Source organism: Periophthalmus magnuspinnatus, chromosome 5, assembly GCF_009829125.3.
Source record: "Periophthalmus magnuspinnatus isolate fPerMag1 chromosome 5, fPerMag1.2.pri, whole genome shotgun sequence".
NCBI lineage: Eukaryota > Metazoa > Chordata > Actinopteri > Gobiiformes > Gobiidae > Periophthalmus > Periophthalmus magnuspinnatus.
Genome location: NC_047130.1, coordinates 30,018,134 through 30,041,096, shown reverse-complemented (window position 1 = coordinate 30,041,096; position 22,963 = coordinate 30,018,134). Strand labels below are relative to the sequence as shown.

Below are 22,963 nucleotides of genomic sequence, written 5' to 3'. Positions count from 1 at the left end.
GACGATCCCCTCCAATTTTGTGTATAGCAAAAAAACAAAAACCACAACACATAGTTTGAGTCAATTTAATTAGCACCTTTGAGACAGAATTTAGGACAGTTAAATGTTGAAATAAAACACTCCACATCTCATACAAGAGAAACAAAGATGCTCCATTTACTCATCTTTACAATACAGGAGAAAATGAGTCAGTCGACAAATAAACAAAAACACGCACGCTGCAAAGGCTCAAACCTCAAAGCATGCCTCTGATCAACTACTAATCCACCGCAGTGGAACATGCAGCTGTAAAGAAAATGTTTTCCCCATTACAAATTTACAAGCACAACATACAAAGAAAAGGCATATTTAATTTAGCATTTCAATGGAAAAAAAAGGAAGCACTTATTAAATAAGTAGAAAACTAGAATTTAGTTATTTACAAAACAAAAATTACACCCTCCCACTACCAACTTTTGGGAGGGGCCTCTGCTCAGTGTTGCTCTGGCCTCTGCGTCCTCGGCCACGAAAACCTCTTCCCCGCAAGAAGCGCCCGGGCACGCCAAAGGTTTCCATGTTCAGCTTCTTTTCCTCAGCCCAAGTGGTTCTCCTGCAGAGTGACGGGATTTAATATTACACCTTCACATTACAGTAAATAAAACCGTGCACTTTACTTGGGCTTGAGATCTGAGGAGATGTTGTCAAAGAAGCACTTTGTCTTGTCATAGTATTTATCTCCTAAAGGCTCTTTTTCTTGAATCGTCGGGTTGCTTTCAGACTCTCCTGATTCCACCTTCTCAACTGCAGAGGACACTAAACAAAAGATTTAATGTAATAATTTCATATCTTCAAAAAGGCAAAGGACAGACTGGATACAAACCTTCAACCTCTTTAGTGAGATCATCTTTAAACTGAGCATTTGCAGTTTCAAAATCAAAATCTGACTCAAACTGTAAGGTCGTAGCCTTTGAGTTCTTTACCAAAAGTTGTCCTTTACTTCGGTTTCTGGACCTGCGATTGGCTAAGTAAAAAAAAAAAAAAAAATGTAGTGAGTACCGAGATCCTCAGAAGTAACTCATTGTATGCAAGTAAATCAAAACCATTTAAATGTCATTTCGACATGGGGGATGCACAGATTACCTTGTTTCTGGCGTCGTTTCTGGCCCTCTGCTTGGGTTTGAACTTTAGATGTACTTGGTTGAGATGAAGAGCGATCTGAGGAGGAGAGAAGTCATCATCTACAGTAGCCTATAACACATAGACTAAAAAGATAAAGTACTTACTGGATGGCACGTTTTCCTTCTGAGCCTGGGAGCCGTCCTGGTTGGCTCGCTGGATGGGACGGACCGGCTGTCTGCTCTGTGGTTGGGCCGGGGTCTTTCCTTTCTTCTGACCTGCAGTGGCCAGAGGGACTGTCTGCACTGCCTGTTCAACCATAGGTGCTCTTCTGGTCGGAAAACCATGAAGACCTCAGGAAAGAGGAAAGGAAACGTGTACAATGTTACAGGAAATGCAATGCAAAATGTAGCTCTCCACAATAGAGCTTCATGCAACATAAGCCAGTTATAAATCGCAAAAATCAAACTTGAAGAGACTTCTCCATGGTATTTGTCTCCAGTAGGTTAGATACTGTAACGTCCTGCTCACTGGCCTCTACAAATGAGCCTTAAGACAGAACAGTACATCCAGAACACTGCTGCTGGGGTCAGGACTAGAACCAGGAAGTACTTCACACGTGTCCTGTGCTCAGGTCTAGAACCAGGAAGTAGCAGCTCTGTTTGTGAACAAGTTTCTCCATGGACCAGCACCAAAGAACATCTCCCACATGTTAGAGCCACATGAACCATCTCACGCAAAACTGGGGCAAAACTGGGGCAAAACTGGGGCAAAACTGGGGCAAAACTGGGGCAAAACTGGGGCAAAACTGGGGCAAAACTGGGGCAAAACTGGGGCAAAACTGGGGCAAAACTGGGGCAAAACTGGGGCAAAACTGGGGCAAAACTGGGGCAAAACTGGGGCAAAACTGGGGCAAAACTGGGGCAAAACTGGGGCAAAACTGGGGCAAAACTGGGGCAAAACTGGGGCAAAACTGGGGCAAAACTGGGGCAAAACTGGGGCAAAACTGGGGCAAAACTGGGGCAAAACTGGGGCAAAACTGGGGCAAAACTGGGGCAAAACTGGGGCAAAACTGGGGCAAAACTGGGGCAAAACTGGGGCAAAACTGGGGCAAAACTGGGGCAAAACTGGGGCAAAACTGGGGCAAAACTGGGGCAAAACTGGGGCAAAACTGGGGCAAAACTGGGGCAAAACTGGGGCAAAACTGGGGCAAAACTGGGGCAAAACTGGGGCAAAACTGGGGCAAAACTGGGGCAAAACTGGGGCAAAACTGGGGCAAAACTGGGGCAAAACTGGGGCAAAACTGGGGCAAAACTGGGGCAAAACTGGGGCAAAACTGGGGCAAAACTGGGGCAAAACTGGGGCAAAACTGGGGCAAAACTGGGGCAAAACTGGGGCAAAACTGGGGCAAAACTGGGGCTCAGCATTTCAGTTTTGTGCAGCTAAAACCTGGAACAGTATGAAGATAAGAGACAGGCCTCTACTTTGACAGTTGTTCATCTGTGCATATGAGGGCTTTACTCTGTGCTGTTGTGTTAATTTTATGGTGATTATTTGTGATCATTTGTGTTTTGATTTGTTGTATTGTGATTTTAATGTATTTTTTATTCTGTAAATCACTTTGAATTACCTTTTTGAATTATGTACAAACTGCTGTACAAATAAACTTGTTTTGTCTGTACCATGAGTGGAGTTACCTAGTCCCAGGGCTGCGTTGTACTGCTGGTTCAGTAAAGTGCTGGCAGCGAGCTGGTTGTAGCTGGGCATCATGTCCCTGTACGGGCTCCAGCGAGTGTGATATCCAGAAGAGCTCCCAAGGGATGACTTAAAACACAAATTACAATTACAAACAGCTGTCAACTGTGTCCCAAAATATACAGTACTTTTGCCTGTTGCTACTGTAAAGACACACATATGCGCTCATGACTCAATACATGCACCAAAAATAAATATTCAGAGTAGTAATTTTAAGAAACTAATCTGGTACAGTTATTTCATGTGATGGTATTCTGACGTTACTTTTCTTAATTAAAATACATAGTGGTACTTCATGCAATTTTGGCTTTGAACTGTACAGTAACAGTAAGAAAAAATAAAAACTACTTTTGCCATGCGTGCAGTGCAGTTTCTCCTTCTCTGCTTAGACAAATTAATGCATAACAAACACCGCAATAAAAATAAAGCTGTAATTTTTTTGTCATGCCTTTTCACTATAATATAAAGCAACTCAGTGTAAAAGTTGTATAAATATTCAGAAAGGAGAACTCTAACAGGCCAATGCAATAGAACAGGTCACAAATACATTTTACTGCAGATATTCAGTACTGACCAAATCCATCTGTTTACCTGTACAATGGCAGGGTCACGTGGCAGTCCGTGGTGCTGTTTGGGAGGTTCAGACACGGTGATGTCTTTAATGTCACTTCCTCTAAATATTATAAACTCGTACACCTCGTCTTTGGGGGGCACTGGTCTGTCCGTGTGTCTGTCTTCTGTTCCGTACGATTTTACTACAGAAGAAAACATTTAAGCTAAACACTTTATGGAAACGTGTCTGTGCAGATGTAAATACCTTTGGCCAAAGCCACCGTGGACCTGTCCGTGTCCACTGAAGACAGAATGCCCTCATACCGGATCTGCGCTTTGGAGATTAAACTTATTTTGCTGCCGATGTACGGGGTCCCTCCGCCGCTCATCGCTGCGCTAAAACAGCAGCAGGTTTCACTTTGCTACAAACAAATAAAGATGCTAAGCTACGAGCACAACGTGCGCAATTAACGCACACCTGCGCGATTTATCTCTGACAGAAGTAATCAGACTCACCTGTGCCCGCGGCTGCGCAACGTGTCCATGGCAACAGTGCACTTTAGGCGACAGAGTGCGCACTTTAGGACTTTAGGCAACAGAGTGCGCACTTTAGACTACAGAGCGCGCACTTTAGGACTTTAGGCAACAGAGTGTGCACTTTAGGCAACAGAGTGTGCACTTCAGGCAACAGAGTGTGCACTTTAGGCAACAGAGTGCGCATTTTAGGTAACAGACTGCACTTTAGACTACAGAGCGCGCACTTTAGGACTTTAGGCAACAGAGTGTGCACTTGAGGCAACAGAGTGTGCACTTTAGGCAACAGAGTGTGCACTTCAGGCAACAGAGTGTGCACTTCAGGCAACAGAGTGTGCACTTTAGGCAACAGAGTGCGCATTTTAGGCAACAGACTGTGCACTTTAGACTACAGAGCGCGCACTTTAGGACTTTAGGCAACAGAGTGTGCACTTGAGGCAACAGAGTGTGCACTTTAGGCAACAGAGTGTGCACTTTAGGACTTTAGGCAACAGAGTGTGCACTTTAGACTACAGAGCGCGCACTTTAGGACTTTAGGCAACAGAGTGTGCACTTGAGGCAACAGAGTGTGCACTTTAGGCAACAGAGTGTGCACTTTAGGACTTTAGGCAACAGAGTGTGCACTTTAGACTACAGAGCGCGCACTTTAGGACTTTAGGCAACAGAGTGTGCACTTTAGACAACAGAGTGTGCACTTTAGGCAACAGAGTGTGCACTTCAGGCAACAGAGTGTGCACTTCAGGCAACAGAGTGTGCACTTTAGGCAACAGAGTGCGCATTTTAGGCAGCAGACTGTGCACTTTAGACTACAGAATGCGCACTTTAGGACTTTAGGCAACAGAGTGTGCACTTGAGGCAACAGAGTGTGCACTTTAGGCAACAGAGTGTGCACTTTAGGACTTTAGGCAACAGAGTGTGCACTTTAGACTACAGAGCGCGCACTTTAAGACTTTAGGCAACAGAGTGTGCACTTTAGACAACAGAGTGTGCACTTTAGGCAATAGAGTGTGCACTTTAGGCAACAGAGTGTGCACTTTAGACAAAAGAGTGTGCACTTTAGGATACAGAGCGCGCGCTTTAGACTACGAAGTGTGCACTTTAGACTACAGAGTGTGCAATTTAAGCAATAGAGTGTGCACTTTAGACTACAGAGTGCGCACTTTAGGCAACAGAGTGCACACTTTAGACAACAGAGTGCTTACTTTAGACAACAGAGTGCGCACTTTAGACTACGAAGTGTGCACTTTAGAATACAGAGTGCGCACTTTAGGCAACAGAGTGTGCACTTTAGACAACAGAGTGTGCACTTTAGACTACAGAGTGTGCACTTTAGTCAACAGAGTGTGCAATTTAAGCAATAGAGTGTGCACTTTAGACTACAGAGTGCGCACTTTAGGCAACAGAGTGCACACTTTAGTCAACAGAGTGCTTACTTTAGACAACAGAGTGCGCACTTTAGACTACGAAGTGTGCACTTTAGAATACAGAGTGCGCACTTTAGGCAACAGAGTGTGTACTTTAGGCAACAGAGTGCACATTTTAGACTACAGAGTGTGCACTTTAGAATACAGAGTGTGCACTTTAGGACTTTAGGCAACAGAGTGTGCACTTTAGACTACAGAGCGCGCACTTTAGGACTTTAGGCAACAGAGTGTGCACTTTAGACAACAGAGTGCGCACTTTAGGACTTTAGGCAACAGAGTGCGCACTTTAGGCAACAGAGTGTGCACTTTAGGACTTTAGGCAACAGAGTGTGCACTTTAGACTACAGAGCGCGCACTTTAGGACTTTAGGCAACAGAGTGTGCACTTTAGGCAACAGAGTGCGCACTTTAGACTAGAGTGCGCACTTTAGGCAAGAGAGTGTGCACTTTAGGCAACAGAGTGTGCACTTTAGGCAACAGAGTGCGCACTTTAGGCAACAGAGTGTGCACTTTAGGCAACAGAGTGCGCACTTTAGACTAGAGTGCGCACTTTAGGCAACAGAGTGTGCACTTTAGGCAACAGAGTGTGCACTTTAGTCAACAGAGTGCGCACTTTGGAGTACGGAGTGCGCACTTTTGGCAACAGGGTGGTTGATGAAAAAGTTAGTGGAAAAGTGCTGTTATGTCCTTGCGCAAGACACTTCGCCCACATTGCCTGGTATGAAAGTGGAGTGTGTGTAACTGAGTGCCCAAAAATGCTTTCTTTATTTCTTTACTTTTTTAAAGATGCAATCTGTGTATTTTTCTTTTTTGTAAAATACAGTGCATATTATATATATTAAAAATTGTTGAATACTGCAAAATTCTCTAAAACTATGTGACACAGAACAGTTCCATTATTATTAACTATTAATGTAAATGAAGCTTACTATAATGAAGTAAATAATGCACAAAATTGTAAAGCACCTTTGAGTGACTGGAAAAGCGATACAACTAATGCATTGTTATTAGTTGATATCTGTGGTCTAGGCTGTTTTCTCTTAGGTCAGTTTTGTTACTGTATTATTTCTAGTTATTCTTATTGTATTATGTGCTGTTGCTGTATTTTGTCCTTATATAAACGGTGGACACATTGGTGGGACTATATTCCACTGGACACACAGCCCGGCCTGGTCCCGGGCAGCAGAGTGGGTCTAATGGGTCTAATGGGCCTATCGCTGTGTAAACGGGGGGTGTGGCGCCCTCAATCGCCTCTTTACAACAACTTCACTCATGGCCAAAACACTGCAGCCATCTTGCCCAGCTTAGAGACAGCAATTAAACTGGAAAATTTGGATGATTCGCTTGACGTAAACTAAGTTCTGACTTCCAAAAAATATTCGCGTATAAATTTAAGAACTATTCGTCTCTTAATCGCGCATCAACTCGTCATCAAGGCTGAGAACTTTGACGAAACAAGTTAATCTCCGCCACGATGTTGTTCGGTGTGAGGCGTCCCGTGGAATGACAGCTGGAGCCATTGGTACCGCCTTTTACAGCGCGGCTCAGCCAATCAGAGGCCGCGGAGCTGCTCGCGAGGAGGAGGCTGACCGCTCTGCGCATGCGCACGTCAGTGGTAAGTGCCTCACTTCTCAAAGCTCGCAGAAGTGTGAAGATGGCGGTTGGCTCTAGCTGGATGGAAAAGCTTTTTTTACTTTCTGAGGTGAATAAAGATGTAGCATAACATCAGCTGCAGTCTGTAGAGACACAAATGTTGTTCTTGTGCAATAGTAAGGCCGTGTTAACGAGGCAGGCGGTTATTACAGAGTTATAGTTCCGGGAGCAGGGTAAAGCTAATATCCAGCTGAGACTTTGTGCTAAAACAGGTACGATCTGTAACTACTACTCATCATGTTTTCCTCTGCATTTTTTTCTCTTAAGTACGAACAACAAACACCAGAATTGACAGAAAGTGTCGGCGGACTATTGCCTTTTCCACACGTCTCTTCTAGTGAACTTAAAGTGCAGAGGAGCTGTTTATAACAGTCCAATGGTGAAACTATGGACGCAGCGACCAGCAGCTCGGACTCCTCTGGACACGACCCTGGCAGGACACTTGTTGTCAGTGGCGGTGTAACTTCTCTGCCCGCTCCTCAGGAGAAAGTCGACACATTGTCAGTGCAGACTTTGAATGGGAGCCAAAGTATGAATTCTCACAATTCAGGAAGCGCAGCCCCTCTGGGGACCGCAGGGACAAGTGTCCCCGGAGACAGCAGCACTAACACTACATCTGTCAACAGCGGGACAGTGTTGACTAAAGTGCTGCCTTCTTCCAATAGCGTCATTCAGACGTCTCCCTTGAACTCTCACAGCCAGGCTGGGGGCCAGGCTGGGGGCCAGGCAGCAGGGGCCACTGTGACACTTGTTAGACCACCTATGCACATAGTAGCTCTCAATGGAAACAACAATGGAAGTCCTGCAGCTGTCACTTCAACAGGTATCAGCCTACAGACTCCTCAAGTAAACAACAACCCAGATCCCAGCTCTGTGTCTGTCAGCACAGCCACAAATGTTATCAAGCAGGAGCCCGCCACCACAATAATACAGCCCCCACCTCAGCAGGCAGTCAGTCCCCGGACCCCTGTTTCTCTTTCTGCCAGTCCAGGTGGAGTTCGAACTCTGTCTCCCCAGATGTTAGCAGCAAGACTGCCCCAGCCCACTTCTGGACAGCCCAGCGTGCATAACATCCAACTCCCACCAGGTGAGGAAGCCTTTTAGATACATTCATTCATGATATTGTAATGTGCATTTCATTAAGGCTCATGTGCTCTTTAAGGATCAGTTGTCCCCCGAGTTAATTGATAATTGATTGATGATTGACTTTATTATATTTGAGGTGGATGGTGCTATTGCTGTTAAAATTTAGCCATGCACTTCAGTTGTAAACAGTGCTTCAGTGTTCACCTTAGATGGAAACATGCATATTCAATGTGTTATTGTCAGGTGCCCTGTTTTATGTTTAAATTCACTTTTATTACAACACAAACCATTATATTATCACTCCATTTACATTATATTAATGATGTATCCACATGGGAAATAAATGTCAGTTTATAATACAGTGTTTTAAGGTTGTTGCAGATTATTAATGCATGAACATGTAACAAAGGCATGGCAGAAAGTTGTTGAATTGCACAGAGAACAGTATATGTTGGCATCAATAACTAGTATTATTTTTCTGATTGCCTAAAGACAAAAACTAGTGCCTCAACTAGTCCACAGAAATCTATTTTGATCTGACCATGTATTTAACACAAAGTGCACTTATAAGTCACAAGTTCTCTGTACACAATTGTTATGTGGACAGAGAAAGTAGTTACAAACTATTAATTTATTTATATGCAAAAGCTCACATTCTTTTTTCTTTGTGCAGTTGTACATAAAACTTGTAATTCTGATAAAATAATGAATACATAAAAAGCACCAATGAATTAACTATACAACCAAAGGGTTTTATAGAATCATTATTTGGTTTTATCATTCATGTATGACAGAACCTACCTCTCAATAATTCATCCAGTTTAGATTTGACTACATTAGTTATTCAAATATGTTACTATCGACATATAACACTACAATACTGTAATGTATTTTAACAGTACTTTGTGTCTGACCTGCTCCAGGGATGGTGCTTGTGCGCAGTGATAGTGGGCAGCTGCTGATGATTCCTCAGCAGACTCTGGCCCAGATGCAGGCCCAGGCTCAGGGAGGCTTGGCACCGCGGGCAGCCACTCCAACAAACATGCAAACTCCTGGACAGGTAAGACATGGCCTTGGAGAGTGACAGCTGGCAACTATGGCATTATCAACACTTATCTTGCCACCTATGCCTGAAGATATGCTTTTCTTACTATCTTTACATCCATTTGTTTACAGTGAAAACAAGCAGACCTGATTTGAAACTACTGGGAAAAAAAAAAAAAAACTCTTTGTATTTTTTTTTACCAGGCAATTTAAGAGCCATTTGATATGTACAATATTTGTCCCAGACTTTCTTATTGTTTTAGATTAGCTGGTAAAGTCATTTATTATACACATACACATACACTTTATGTCTGTCTTCAAAAGGAAGTGTCTAATTACTGTTGATATTTTTCACACAGACCCCAGGAAATGCTGTCATCAGTCGACCAGTGACCCCCAGCACTGTCATCAGACCAGGAGGCCCTGTGTCAACCACTCTCCCCAAAACCACCACACTTCATAGACCCCATATTCTTCAGGTAACAGACACCAGGTCCTGAAAGAGACTTAATACTGCAATTTATCTGAGACTCAGCTGTTACTTTCTATAATCACATCTCTATTTTTTTGCTAAATTCATGGGTGTGTTCACACTTTTACTTGTTTAGTTCTGGTTTCAGCCCAGTCTAATTCTAATATGTACTCTCTCCTGTTGTAGTTTTAGTTTAATTTTGGTCTACTACAGGTTTAGTCCTAGTTTTAATGTGGTGTTTGTGCAAGTATGTAGGTTTTAGATTACAGTTATGTGATGCATTCTGTTATGTTTTTATGAGCTGTTCTTCTGAGGGTCACACTTTTACTTGTTTAGTCCAGGTTTCAGCCCATTGTAATTCTAATATATGCTCCGAATGGGCCCTGGTCCTTGTTTAACTCTGGTATAGTCCAGGTTTAATTCTGCGTTTAGTCCCAGTTTTAATGTGGTGTTTGTGCAAGTGTGAATGCTCCGTTTGTAAATTTTAGATTCCAGTTATGTGATGCGTTCTGTTAGGTTGTCATGCGCTGTTCCTTTGAGGGTCACACTTTTACTTGTTTAGTTCTAGTTTCAGTCCGTTCTAATTCTAAAATATACTCTGAGTGGGTCCTGGTCCTTGTTTAATTCTGGCCTAGTCCAGGTTTAGTTCTGCGTTTAGTCCCAGTTTTAATGTGGTTTTTGTGCAAGTGTGAATCCGTTTGTAGGTTTTAGATTCCAGTTATGTGATGTGTTCTGTTATGTTGTTATTCACTGTTCCTCTGAGCGCTGATTTAAAACATCACATGTGTTCCTCTTCTTGCAGAGTGCAGTTGGCTCAGCGGTGCCTGGAATGCCCCCCAGACCAAGCGGTCCCACAGTTACCTCGCTAACATACAGCAAAGTGAGTTCCATAGCGTCTTTCAGAGTGTGTATGCCAAAAGTTATGATTGTCCATTCTTTATTTGCATTTGTTAATATTCTCATGCCAGGAGACAATGGAAAATGTGAACAAATGTAAGAACTTCCTGTCTACATTGATAAAATTGGCATCTACTGGGAAGCAGTCGACTGAGACGGCGGCGTGTGTCAGAGAACTGGTAAAGGACCTACTGGTGAGTGAATTAAGAGGTTTACGTAATGACCGTACTGACGTATTGTTTTATATGTTATATGTTGCGATAATGTATGTTTTGTCATCGTAGGAGGGCAGACTGGAAGCTGAGGAATTCACCAGCAGATTATATAAAGAGCTGAACTCGTCACCACAACCTTACCTAGTGCCTTTCCTGAAGGTACAATCTGTTGTTTTTGATAACGAAACCAAATTTCTGTCAGTTGTAAGGACTTCATTGATAAGTTTAATACAGTATAGCAGATTTGTGGACCCCATTTTGTTCAAATCTTATAGGCATCGGACTATATTGAAATCTGGTGTTGCGATTATCATCAAAATTATGATTAACAATTATATCAGGATAACTATTAAAGTTGTTGACAGTTTAAAAATAATTATAACTTTTAATATGATGAAGAGGTTCCATATTTAAACAAACTGTGCTTTGTTATAAGTGAAAACAACAGAGATATAGAAGAGATCATCATGGAGAAGAAGCTTTTCTCTGGGGATACAATGGCGTTTATATTTGTTGACGATTCTCGCGTTTATATAAAATGTCCCACGAGCGATTATTGTGATTATTATTGATGTTATTGTTTATTATTCCGTCCCTATTCAAAAACAGTTCAATGAAATGTCAAAATAATTATTTAGGCCCTTGCTTTCTATAAGATCTTCTGACATTAGATTGTAGAATGTCATGAGCACAACTTGTACAATGTGTATTTATTGAGTTTAGAAGTAGATAATCGATCTCGTATGTGCTCGTATTGTGCTGTGTGCAGAGGAGTCTCCCGGCTTTGAGACAGCTCACTCCAGACTCTGCAGCCTTCATTCAGCAGGGCCAGCTCCCTCAGTCCAGTTCAGGTCCAGCCTCCACCACCTCCACAGTGATCCTCAGCAGCCCTGGGCCTCGGGTCACCACATCCATCACCAGGCCTCTACTCCAGCCAGGGGTCACCAAACCAGGACAGTCCCCCTCTCTGGTAAAGGGCATTCATATAGTACAGTCATTTAAAGAAAGCACTGGGCGTTGGACTTAATCCTAAATTCAACGGCCGCAGGTTCTCCAGACTCCCCAGCAGAGAGCCCTGGTGAGACCTCAGGTAACCCTCCCCACAGCCTCCATGGTAACGCTCAGGAATCATGCACCAAGCCGAATAATGCTGGGACAGCAGCAGATCCAGCTTAAAGAGCCAGGTGAGAGGCTGAGGACTAACGTGAGTCTTGACAATGCGTATAATGTAACAGTATATACACTACGGGATAATGCACTTTGAGAATGGAAGTATACAGTATACAGCATGCCCTTATTAAGCCCAGAGAAGGCTTCAACTGCCGTATAATTAGAGAAATAATAACTGGGACTAAACTGGGACAGGATTGGTCGGATCATTTCTCTAGAGAAATGAGATGTAAGTGGACATTGTAGTGGAGATGTTAAAACATATTTCTCCTACAGCACTGACTCTGGCTCAAAGAAACAAGCTGAAAGAGGCTGGTGGCACATTCAAGTAAGTCCTTATTTTACTTTTACATTTCTGAGATCTCACAAAGAAAACCAACGTATAACACACAGGTCTAGACTGGTCCACCTCCTTCAGGACCTTCGTGAAGGTGAATGACATGACTTTCTGTTTTGTCTTTCCAGAGATGATGATGACATCAATGATGTGGCATCTATGGCTGGAGTAAACTTAACTGAAGAAAGTGCTAACATCCTGGCGACTAATTCAAGTCTGGTGGGGTCTGTGACACATTCTTGTGAAGATGAGGCGTTTCTCTCCTTTGCTTTACTACAGCGGAGGATGCTGGAGATTGGTGCGATTGAGTGACTCTTTTCACAGTGTACAGTGCTTCCCGTTTCAAACTTAAGGACTCTGTTTTTCCTCTTTAGGGAGGAGACATGGGGTGACAGATTTTGGGACAGATGTGGTGAAGTTAGTATCTCATGCCACTCAGCAACATCTCCAAAACTTGCTGGAAAAGGTTACACAAGTAGCCCAGCAGAAAAACATCAGCTTTAAGGTTAGTAGTGTTAATTAGATTAGATGATTATCTATAGTCATTTGCTCCTTATTACAGTAATGTAACACCTCTCTCTGTTGGTAGGACAATGACAACTACGACCAGAGCAGTGACGTTCGTGCCCAACTCAAGTTCTTTGAGCAGCTGGACCAGTTAGAAAAGCAGAGGATGGAGGAACAGGAGAGAGAGATACTCCTAAAGGCAGCTAAGGTAATATAGTGCACACATTTTTATTACCAAGTCTAACACTTATTGATGAATGTATAAATAACTTCTAAAGGACTAAAAACACTAGGTCCCTTCTGACTCAGAGCGTGTTTGAGATTCTGAATATCATATTTATTGGTTAAGTCATTGCAGATCACTTGAGAACATAATCTATCTAATCTAGATTGTGATTTTGTGCTAATTAAATTTGACATTTGTGCATATGTCCTTCTTTAATCCTTCCTTTTTTACATTATACATTCCTTTTGTATCACTATCTTTTCCACTTTCATCATATTTAAAATGCACTTCCTTTCATTGTACATCGCTCTGTGTCATGACTGGCTTCTAGTCTCGAGCTCGGCAAGAAGATCCAGAGCAACTGCGACTGAAACAGAAATTTAAAGAGGTAAATTTAACACTGTAGCATCTTATTATATTTTCCTGTAACTGTACCCGGTTATTTAAGTGCATCTTCTTTTTGTTTAAATAATCCAGATGCAGCAGCAAGAACTTGCACAGATGAGGCAGAGAGAGGCTAACCTGACAGCGCTGGCAGCCATCGGCCCCAGGAAGAAGAGGAAGATTGGGGACTTTTCTTCCTCCTCTTCCGTCTCTGAGGTAAGATGAGGGTCATCCAGACAGGTCTAGTGTACACTTTCATGTCCTTAGGTAAAACACTTGTGTAGTCTGAATGTGGTGTGTTAGTGAGTGTTTGGAAGGGCCCCTAGGACAGCTCTGGATAGAACTGTAGTATCTTACCACCATGACTGTGGAATCAAAGTGTTTACGGGATAGTGTCTCATACTCATGCCTCACCGAATGGAATGTGCAATATTTTGGATGGTGCAATTAAGGGAACTGTGCAAAGAGTGGACTGTGGAATTTTTATTTTGGCCCTTTTGTGACCCCGGCCCTTGGGACAACAGATGAAATGATCCTTTGGCTATAATTCGGTGTGTTAACATTAATGTTGTATCATTTCTGTTCATTAACATCCATTGTCCCAATCAAATAAATAAATAAACAGTAAGGTTCCGGGATGGATTAAATGCAGATTAATCTCGGTTCACCTGAAGGACAAAACCCCGAGTCTCAGATAAAGCAAAGTTGTTTACTCTGTTTAGTGTTGTGACGACTGCAGTGAACATTATACTGGAGAAACAAAAAGGCCACTCGATAATAGAACGTACCAACACTGTCACAAGAGCAGCTCAGGACCCCAGTCTGCTGTTAATCACCATCTCAAAGACACTAACCACTCCTTTGAACATAGTGAGGTACAAATCAAAGAAAAGAAAAGGTTTGAGAGGGGAGTTAAAGAGGCATTTATTGTTAGGAAAGACAAAACATCTTTGAACAGAAATGGGGGGCTTGGACATAATTTATCTCCTTTTTATAACTCCATCCTCAGACCTAAATCAAAACAAGGAAAACAAATGGTGTGAGGGCACCTGAATGATTATGCAAAATGTAACGTGTAGTTTAATAGACATAGCTAACAAACTGAAACTATTTGTATGTAGTTTCAGTGTAGTTTGCTCCTCACTTCAGACAGATATAAAGCAGTGTCCAGCAATAATCTGACCAGAACTGAAGAAGCACGACACGACTTCACTCTAAAACTTTTGTATAGTTGGCAGATTTAGTTTTTTTTATTTTGCTATGCTCTCTGTAAAGCAGATTTTTAGCTGTTAATTAATTTACTTACTATTATTAATACACAAAATATAGATCAATGGTTTTCTCTGCACTGCCAACTCTGCAACTATTCCCTATTGTCAGTACTTTATCAACAAAACAACTTCACAATTTTGGCATTTACTTTGCATGATACTACTAATACTACTACTACTCTCAGAAGATAAGAATTAAATATTCGTCAATCACTCAATCGTGAAATGAAACATTTGTCAAGATTAGCACAGCACTTTGCATGTAGTGTGTCTTAAATATTACCTGCTCTCACTTGTGGCCTGTCTTTCCCATAATGCATCGCAGGGCTCCGGAACAGCCTCATCTGCGTCTGGAGGAGCCTCTGCATCGGGCTCCAGACCCACGCGGCAGCGCATCACACGTGTCAATCTCAGGGACCTGCTCTTCTGTTTGGAGAATGAGAGATTCACCAGTCGCTCCCATTTCCTCTACAAGGGCTTTCTCAAATAGACTTAATGTCAGACAGGACCTGGAGAGCGGGGAGTGAAGAGCACAAAGTGACTCTCACAGCGACGAGGAGGAGAGCGCAGACCGTACTCAATAACCGGAGACGCCCCCACGCCCTCCTCGCGACGCAGACACTTCCCTTTATTTTCAGTGATTTGCATCTTGTTTCCAAGTGCTAAAATAGATTCTATGTTTTTATGAAAATTTGTATGACTAAGTGACTTATTGTATTATTATGCACTGTAACAACTACAGTTTATTTTCCTGATCATTTTTATGCACAAGTTCAAGAAAATCAAGATATCTTTTAATGAAAAAACTTACGACATTTTAAATTCTGTTAACATTTTGTTGAATTAGACTGTGTAACCTACTGAGTTGCCTTCCTAACTATGAAGAAGCCATATAGCCACCCTTAAGCAATTAACCTGCTGTAACTAAGAAACAGTAGCTTGTGCTTTGCTATGTCATCTCTCATTACTTTACTTGATTGTTGTATTTATTTTACTAAACATGGGCTTAAGTTAATGTTTAGTTATTTATTGACATGTCACTGTTTCATCTGGTTTTAGGCTCACACTGAGACAAAAACAAACAAGACATTGCAAGTATGGAGAGGCTTAACTTTCAGCAGCATTTTGATTTTGATTTAAATTTAACCGTGAAACATAATTGGGATGTTGTGCTGTGTTTGCATGACAAAGTCTAACTATTATGGCCACTTTTTAATAATATCTTGACAAAATACTGGTAATAATCTTGCAGTTTTCAGCTCAGTGTTGCTCTAATTCACTGCCCATTGTTGATTTTTCTAATCATTTACATCTTTTGTATTGTGTTGTGGGTTTTCAGATGTTTTAGCATAAAAGATGTGTTTACTTTTCCTTTGCAGCAGTTAATTGTGTTTGTAAGAAAATGTAGTTTGACACAATTTATGCTGAGATATTTCACATGATTTTCACCCTTTATTATTTATCACCAAAATCGAACTAAAACAATTCTATTTTTCTAGCTTGCCGCGCTCACATATTTTTACTTTTTAAATCATTTGTACATCCAATAACTCTTACGTGCTTCTATACTGAACTCCTAGAATTTTTAGGTTTTGACTCGGAGTTTCTTGTACATTTGTAAATGTTACCTAAAGTTTTACACAAATTTGTATAGTATTGAGAATTTAACCCGCGGGGAAAAATCATAGCATTTTCTCTATTATAACATTGAATAAATATTGAATTTTTTTACAATAATTACATTTGACATTTAATTCACTGTCATTTTATTATTGAAAGTTATTTTACCGGCTCAAATATTGGAGCTGTGGAAGCCAATGTACCTTTACTGGTGTTTATCATTGTTCCTTATCGCTTTCTTCTTATTTTTCCCCAAAAATAACGGCATTTTGACGCCCTGAACATCGATGAAGTGCCTGACGTGTCCAGTTCAATCCTGCAGCTTCATTTCGAGTGGGAATAGACACATTTTTGCATTAACTCGTGAAATTCAGATCAGAGATAGCTCCATGAGACGAGCCTAAAGTTGAATTGATGAACAGGAAGTCGGCCATATTGGATCGAAATTCTGTTTTCATTTTTATTCGACTTGTACCATAGACTATGTACATAAATATACAGTTTTATACAGTCCAATCCATCGGTCTATGATAAATATTTAGTTTTATAGAGTCAAAGATCAGTCTGTCTTTATACAGTCTATTGTAAATATACATTTTTACACAATCTATGATAAATATTTTGTTTTATACAGTCAAATACACGTCTTTATAGAGTCTATGATCAGTCTGTCTTTATATCGTCCATGATTTGTACAAAACTTGGGCATTAAACTCCATGAATGAGAAGATGTAAAACTTTCTATTCGGCATATGGGGTATTTTTCACACTTGACCAGCAGCGGTGCAAAGACTCCTTAAAAACATGTAAAACATCTTAGATTATTGATAATTATCTCGTGTCAGTCATTAACATTGTTTTTTGGCTCTTCATTCTGTTTTTGAGTAATGAGCACATGACCAAAGGTGACTATAGCGCCCCCTACGATATACATAAAATGTATTAAAAAAAACTAATTATCATGTACAGAGACAGAATTACTGAAAGTTTTAAAGTGATTGAAAATTGACACAAACATTATTTAGGTCAATTATAAAGTCAATTATAGTCCACAGTTTTACGATGCACAAGGCTGTTTGTTTAAAGCCATGGACCCGACCAGTTTAATGAGACTTACACATGTTACATCTGGTCTATGAATCACAGATGTAAAGAGCAAAGTGACGAACTATTCACTCAGACATTATTTAAGTCAGTTGTCAGTTTATTAAGTCAATTGGAAAACTTCACTGTGGAAATAGAAGAGCAGATAGAGCCTGGACAGGAAGAGAGGATGGCACGGTCGAGATTCAGAAACTGTCGTGATTCAGGAGTGGTTGTGATTCATGTGCGATGGTGATTCACATGCTGTCGTGAGTCCCTGGTGGACACATGAGAGAGACGTGCACATGGTGGCGAGGGCCATCATCTCCACTTGCAGTTTTAATTGATATTATTATTAAAAATGCTGCACTTTCCACTTGTTGAGCTGATTTCTTAACAGAACCCAGACACACGGTTAGTGCTTATTTATAGATGGACGTGGGAACTTGGGTTTGTGCAACAGACTTAACAAAACGTGTGTGCTAAAACATAAACATCCACTAAATAAATCATATTTTAATTGATTTGTTTCTATTGACAACATATTCAGCAGAATGTTACACTGCTCTTCTGTTAAAGTGCTGGATCTTTATATATCTTCTTATATTTATAATTGCACTGATAATGCTGCTTATTAGTAACACCATAATTAGCTCCTCCTGTACAGTTGTAACCTTAAACTGTCCACTGGGGGGCAGCATTGCATTGTCAGTGTCAAGGAAGACATTGTTAAAGTGCAAGTAACAAAACAGATGAAGATTTTTCAAAGTTGCAGGAAATCTTAACTCTATTGATCTTTTTGTGATGTGACAAAACAAATGAATCTTTGTTTAACATGTAAGTAAATGCCTTGAGTCCTGTGTGGAGCATAAGAGCAGCTCTAAATCCTTGCACCAGCCTGTTCCATAATGATATAACCAGAACAGCACATGGAGAATGGGTCACATCTGCTTCATCATCTGTGAGTCTCTGTCACTGCAGCAGATTCTGGGGTCTGCAGGATGGGGGCCTGATGCTGCCATGATTGGGACCAGGTTTTATGTGCACAGCAAATGAACTTTCAGTTAGCAGCAGATAAAATAACAGACCCATTTTGCATCAGTGCGCAGTTTTCCTTAGAGCCTCTAGGGGGCAGTGTCTCATCTTGAAACCTCAACGTTCCAAAGAGTAAAAGATGCACATTTAAATGGCTTAAATAGTTTCATATATTAACTAAAGGCTCAGTGGGTGTTTTTCAGATGTTTTTTAAATATTGCAGCCTATAATTTTTGAAGGGCTACAACATTCGCTTTTGGTGTTTTTGTGAAGACGTCAACACAAAAACTCTTTAAAGATGCACAGTGTAACTTTTCTGGAGGTGAGTTGTCCCCTGCCTGTCAGTATGAACATGTTTTTGTTTATAGTTTGCGTAGAAAGTTACACAGTATGGCATTAAACGTATGTATTTACACGTCGGAGATGTGGCAGATGATGCCACCAGGTTAAGTTACAGGTCAGATCTGTGAAGAGCCTGCTGACAGTAATAATGTATGTTTTTGGCAAGATTATTGTTCTTCTTCTTATTATTATTGTTACTGTTATTATTATTATTATTATTATTATTATTAGTAGTAGTAGTAGTAGTAGTAATAAATGAAAAGATAATTATTAATATTAACAGTCTTTTAAGCCACAGTAGGTTCTTTTTGGGCTTAAACACGTTTTTGGAGCCGGTCACTCCCTTCAGCCCCGAGGACGACCACGTGACACAGGAAATAAGAAGTGATGATCATTTTAAATATTCTTTCAGCCCGTTGCACATTAGAAGTTTTGAGATCAAGAGACAAGATTTTATCCCAAAGTTTAGTGACCAGCAGCTGTGCAGTTCTTAGACAAACACCTCCTGCTTTGGTTTGTACTAGGGTTGTACTTAAAATATCAATATGGTGATATATATCATTACAAATCAGGAATAAGTGCGTCACTAAAGAGATGTGATACTTTAAACAACATGAATTCATTATAAATTGTAGAGTTATACTGCTGACTGCCGGACTACGGTTGAATCTGATGAAAATGTAACTTATTTACAGGACAAAGCAAAGGCATTATGAACATGTAACCCTAACCCTAACGTCAAACCGTGAAGCCTGTGTCAAACTATGTGAGACACCTGTGGAACTTACGCTGCATCGGCTACAACTTCTACAGTCTATGCCACATGACGGAGCATCTAGTCACACTGTAGTCAGCACTATTTGACGGACTATTTAGTTTTATTCCAACTTTAAGCTATATATTAACAAGTCTTTGTCTCAGAGTACGTTAGCATTCTATTATTTTACATAATAAAAACATACTTTTAATTCACTTTTAACACTGGTTTTAAGGGATATGCATGTAGTAGGACAGGTTTTGTATCAAAGTATGAGTATCAGGACACATATTATACACATATCATTATATCAGGACTGGATTTGGACACATATTGCATCGTGAGGTACAATACCCGGCCCTAGTTTGCCTGTGGTATGTGACTGGTTGGATGATATCTTCTATTAGAGGCTTAATGTGGTTCACCTGCTCACGTTTCATGACTTTGGTGTGTTTACCGAAAGTCTTTCACCTGTCCTGTCTCTCCTGTCTCTCCTGTCTCTCCTGTAGCTCTTGTCGCTCTTGTAGCTGCTCTGCTCAGTTCACTCGGTGATATTATCAGACTCATGTAAGCCTGCAGGAGTTACGGTTGATATACACCGCAGAATATCCAACATTTCCTGTCGGAGTATATGGATGCAGGTACGGCCTCACCTCCTCGTGCGGTTTCCAGATCCAATATTTTTGCTGGTAATCCCCCCCTTCCACTCCTCAACACTGCTGCTCTTTCACCGTTAAGTCCACATAAGCTCCCACTTGAGTGCCAGCGGCGCAGCGACAACAACGGGGAAAGGGAGGGTCGGTGGAGCGGGTTGCCATGGCGACACCTCAGCTCGGTGCACCTGAGGGTTGATGGGTAAACACCACAATCCTGCCAGGGGGGAGCAGCATCACACTTTTGCACCATACTATTAAAGGAGAGCCTATTAATTTGTTACTTTGTCGCTTGTGCTGGTGCCCTGAGGTGAGTTTACATAATGCGAGTGTTTCTCATTAATTTAAAAGATCACAGCAGCCGTACAGTCGCATTTTGTCCTACCTGCTCCCACCGAACAGCTATGTAATTTAAATATGCTTTGTCTTTATAATATACATCACTATTTAGATGTCGTATCATATGTGCATGATACTAAACATGATGCAAAACACACATTTTTCTCGTACATAGGTCCAGTATTCACATAATAAAAACCATAAACAAAACATCTGCATTTTGACAGTTAAAGTGCAAGTTCTTCTGCTAAATTCTCACCTTCCTGCAGCTCATATTTAATCTACAGAAGCTCCAGAATGTCATGACGTTATTCAAATGTAAGATTAAATTGAAAAATGGCAAAATCAATTTTACAAGATGCACGCAGCAGGTTATTTCTACATCCTGCTCTTACAACATGCTCTGAAATTGTTTATCGAGCAAGACACGGATATCAATAGAGGAATATGAAAAATAAATCAGCCACATGTTACAAAAGTGGTAAAAACCCTGTCTCCTTGTTCATAATCCCGCCGTTTATTCCCACTATGAGACAAACGCAATACTAAGAAGTCTGTTAATTAATTTTATCCCTTTCTACGCCTCTTTGCATATTGTTGATTAAGGCCCCGTGCTTCTGAACGAACGAGTCCTCAGAGGGACGAGACTGGGAGCGGGATTGGGATGTAGTGATGTGTGCACGCCGCGTTTCAGTCGCTGCCTTTTACAACCCATTAAAACGCACCAGCTCACTTTTATGTGGAAACAAAAGACTGATTTGCTCCCATGTGACACTGCTTTATTAGTCCTCAACTTTTCACAGCTCCATTTGTGCGGCGTGTCCTTGTCCCAGCGGGGGTTAGTGCTGACAGCAGTGGTAGGACCTGGGTGGAGTGGAGGTGTGCGGTGAGACGGAGGCTGAACTAAGGCCCGTGTGTGTTTGTCATAGCGGCAGAAATGGTGTTGTAAGCCCGGCTGAGCGGCCAAGGTATTGACACGGGGGTTAATAGTCTGTTGCCCTCTTTAATGGAGCCCAACTGAAGGCAATTTCAGAAGGCAGGACACCGGCAGCTACATTTGTAAATAGGTCTTGTGTATAAAGACAGAGCAAAGACTAAATACACAGGAGCAAACTTAGAAAATACCAAAATACCAGTACAACAATCACCCTCGGAACAGAATCGCTCGCCTCAGCTGTGTCGGTTTAAGCCGGAAACAAATGACTATCCACGTCTAAACCCGCTCTTTTCCATGACTTTAATGCATCTCATGACAAAGCGAACACGTCTCAGACAATGTGCAATATGTTTGTCTTAAAGAAAACAGAAGTGCGCTGCGGGGGGGGGGGGGGGGGGGGGGGGGGGGAGAAAATGGACGTTTTCAGAGCACTCAAGCCTCAAATGCAGCGCTCATAAATCAATCAAAATACAATTCAGAGGAAACTAATGATGAAGGAAACATGGGTAAAAGCTTAAGAGTTGCTTTTGCGTCTATCTGCAGATAAAGATGAAGCTTCAAAGATGCAGCTGACTCTTCTCAACAAACAGCAAAACCAGACGCAGTGTTATTCCTACGACACACCTATTACTATTTTATTTCACTCTGTGCTGACTCTGTAATTATTTATACATAACACGGTTTATGCATAGTAAACACTGCTGCTGTGCTGCTGATTCTACCCTGACTGTAGGACACAGAGAGAGCTTAGGAGAGAAGGAAGCGTCTCATAGCGCTCATGTCCTAGAGAAGGCTTTTCAGAACGCTTGTGTCCTAGAGAAGGCTTCTCATATTCCCTCATAGCGCTCGAGTCCTAGGGAAGGCTCCTCATAGGGAATTGTGTCCTAAGGAAGGCTCCTCATAGCAAATTGTGTCCTAGAGAAGGCTCCTCATAGGGAATTGTGTCCTAAGGAAGGCTCCTCATAGCTCCTCATAGTGCTTGTGTCCTAGAGAAGGCTCCTCATAGGGAATTGTGTCCTAGAGAAGGCTCCTCATAGCAAATTGTGCCCTAGAGAAGGCTCCTCATAGCGCTCGTGTCCTAGAGAAGGCTCCTCAAAGCAAATCATGTCCTAAGGAAGGCTTCTCATAGCGTTCATGTCCTAGGGAAGGCTCCTCATACCTCTTGTGTCCTAGGGGAGGCTCCTCATACCAAAATTGTGTCCTAGAGAAGACTCCCAGTAGCGCTCGTGTCCTAGGGAAGGCTCCTCATAGTCCTTGAGAAGACACCTCCTAACGCTCATGTCCTAGGGAAAGCTTAACCCAGGTGAAGAATTATACGCTGCTGATTAAACTTCGACGCTGCAGGGAGCAACTTGGAAACCCCACTTGCACTCTCGCATCGTTTTAAAACCATGAGAGCTAAAGAAGAAGAAGAAAACGCTCTTATAAATACACTTTGGCAGGCAGCACGAAGAGTCACAGCCTCGTCAAGAAGCATGAAATGTTGAGGTGACACAAAGCACCATGTCACGAAACAACAAGCTGCACGTTAAAGTGGCAGAATAAAGTGCATGTAAGTGCGATTAATAAGACTCCC

At 41.6% G+C, this 22,963-nt stretch overlaps 2 protein-coding genes across 2 annotated transcripts; one reads left to right on the top strand and one right to left on the bottom strand.

Moving 5' to 3' along the window:
- Window positions 1-51: 51 nt before the first annotated feature.
- LOC117371143 (protein LSM14 homolog B-B-like) lies at window positions 52-3,858 on the bottom strand. The gene is made up of 8 exons (XM_033966769.2): window positions 3,668-3,858; window positions 3,442-3,605; window positions 2,793-2,919; window positions 1,263-1,448; window positions 1,120-1,194; window positions 860-1,000; window positions 654-780; window positions 52-589 (listed from the first exon to the last, which is right to left on the bottom strand). The coding sequence occupies exons 1-8, from the start codon at window positions 3,789-3,791 to the stop codon at window positions 433-435; spliced, it is 1,101 nt and encodes a 366-aa protein (XP_033822660.1). The 5' UTR covers window positions 3,792-3,858; the 3' UTR covers window positions 52-432.
- Window positions 3,859-7,000: 3,142 nt separating this feature from the next.
- On the top strand, window positions 7,001-16,379 carry taf4a (TAF4A RNA polymerase II, TATA box binding protein (TBP)-associated factor). The gene is made up of 15 exons (XM_055221823.1): window positions 7,001-8,099; window positions 9,022-9,158; window positions 9,502-9,621; window positions 10,417-10,494; window positions 10,583-10,705; window positions 10,796-10,885; window positions 11,496-11,696; window positions 11,775-11,934; window positions 12,143-12,224; window positions 12,362-12,531; window positions 12,608-12,738; window positions 12,823-12,948; window positions 13,298-13,354; window positions 13,444-13,566; window positions 14,947-16,379. Exons 1-15 carry the CDS (start codon window positions 7,400-7,402, stop codon window positions 15,109-15,111), a joined length of 2,463 nt encoding a protein of 820 aa, XP_055077798.1. The 5' UTR covers window positions 7,001-7,399; the 3' UTR covers window positions 15,112-16,379.
- Window positions 16,380-22,963: the final 6,584 nt, after the last annotated feature.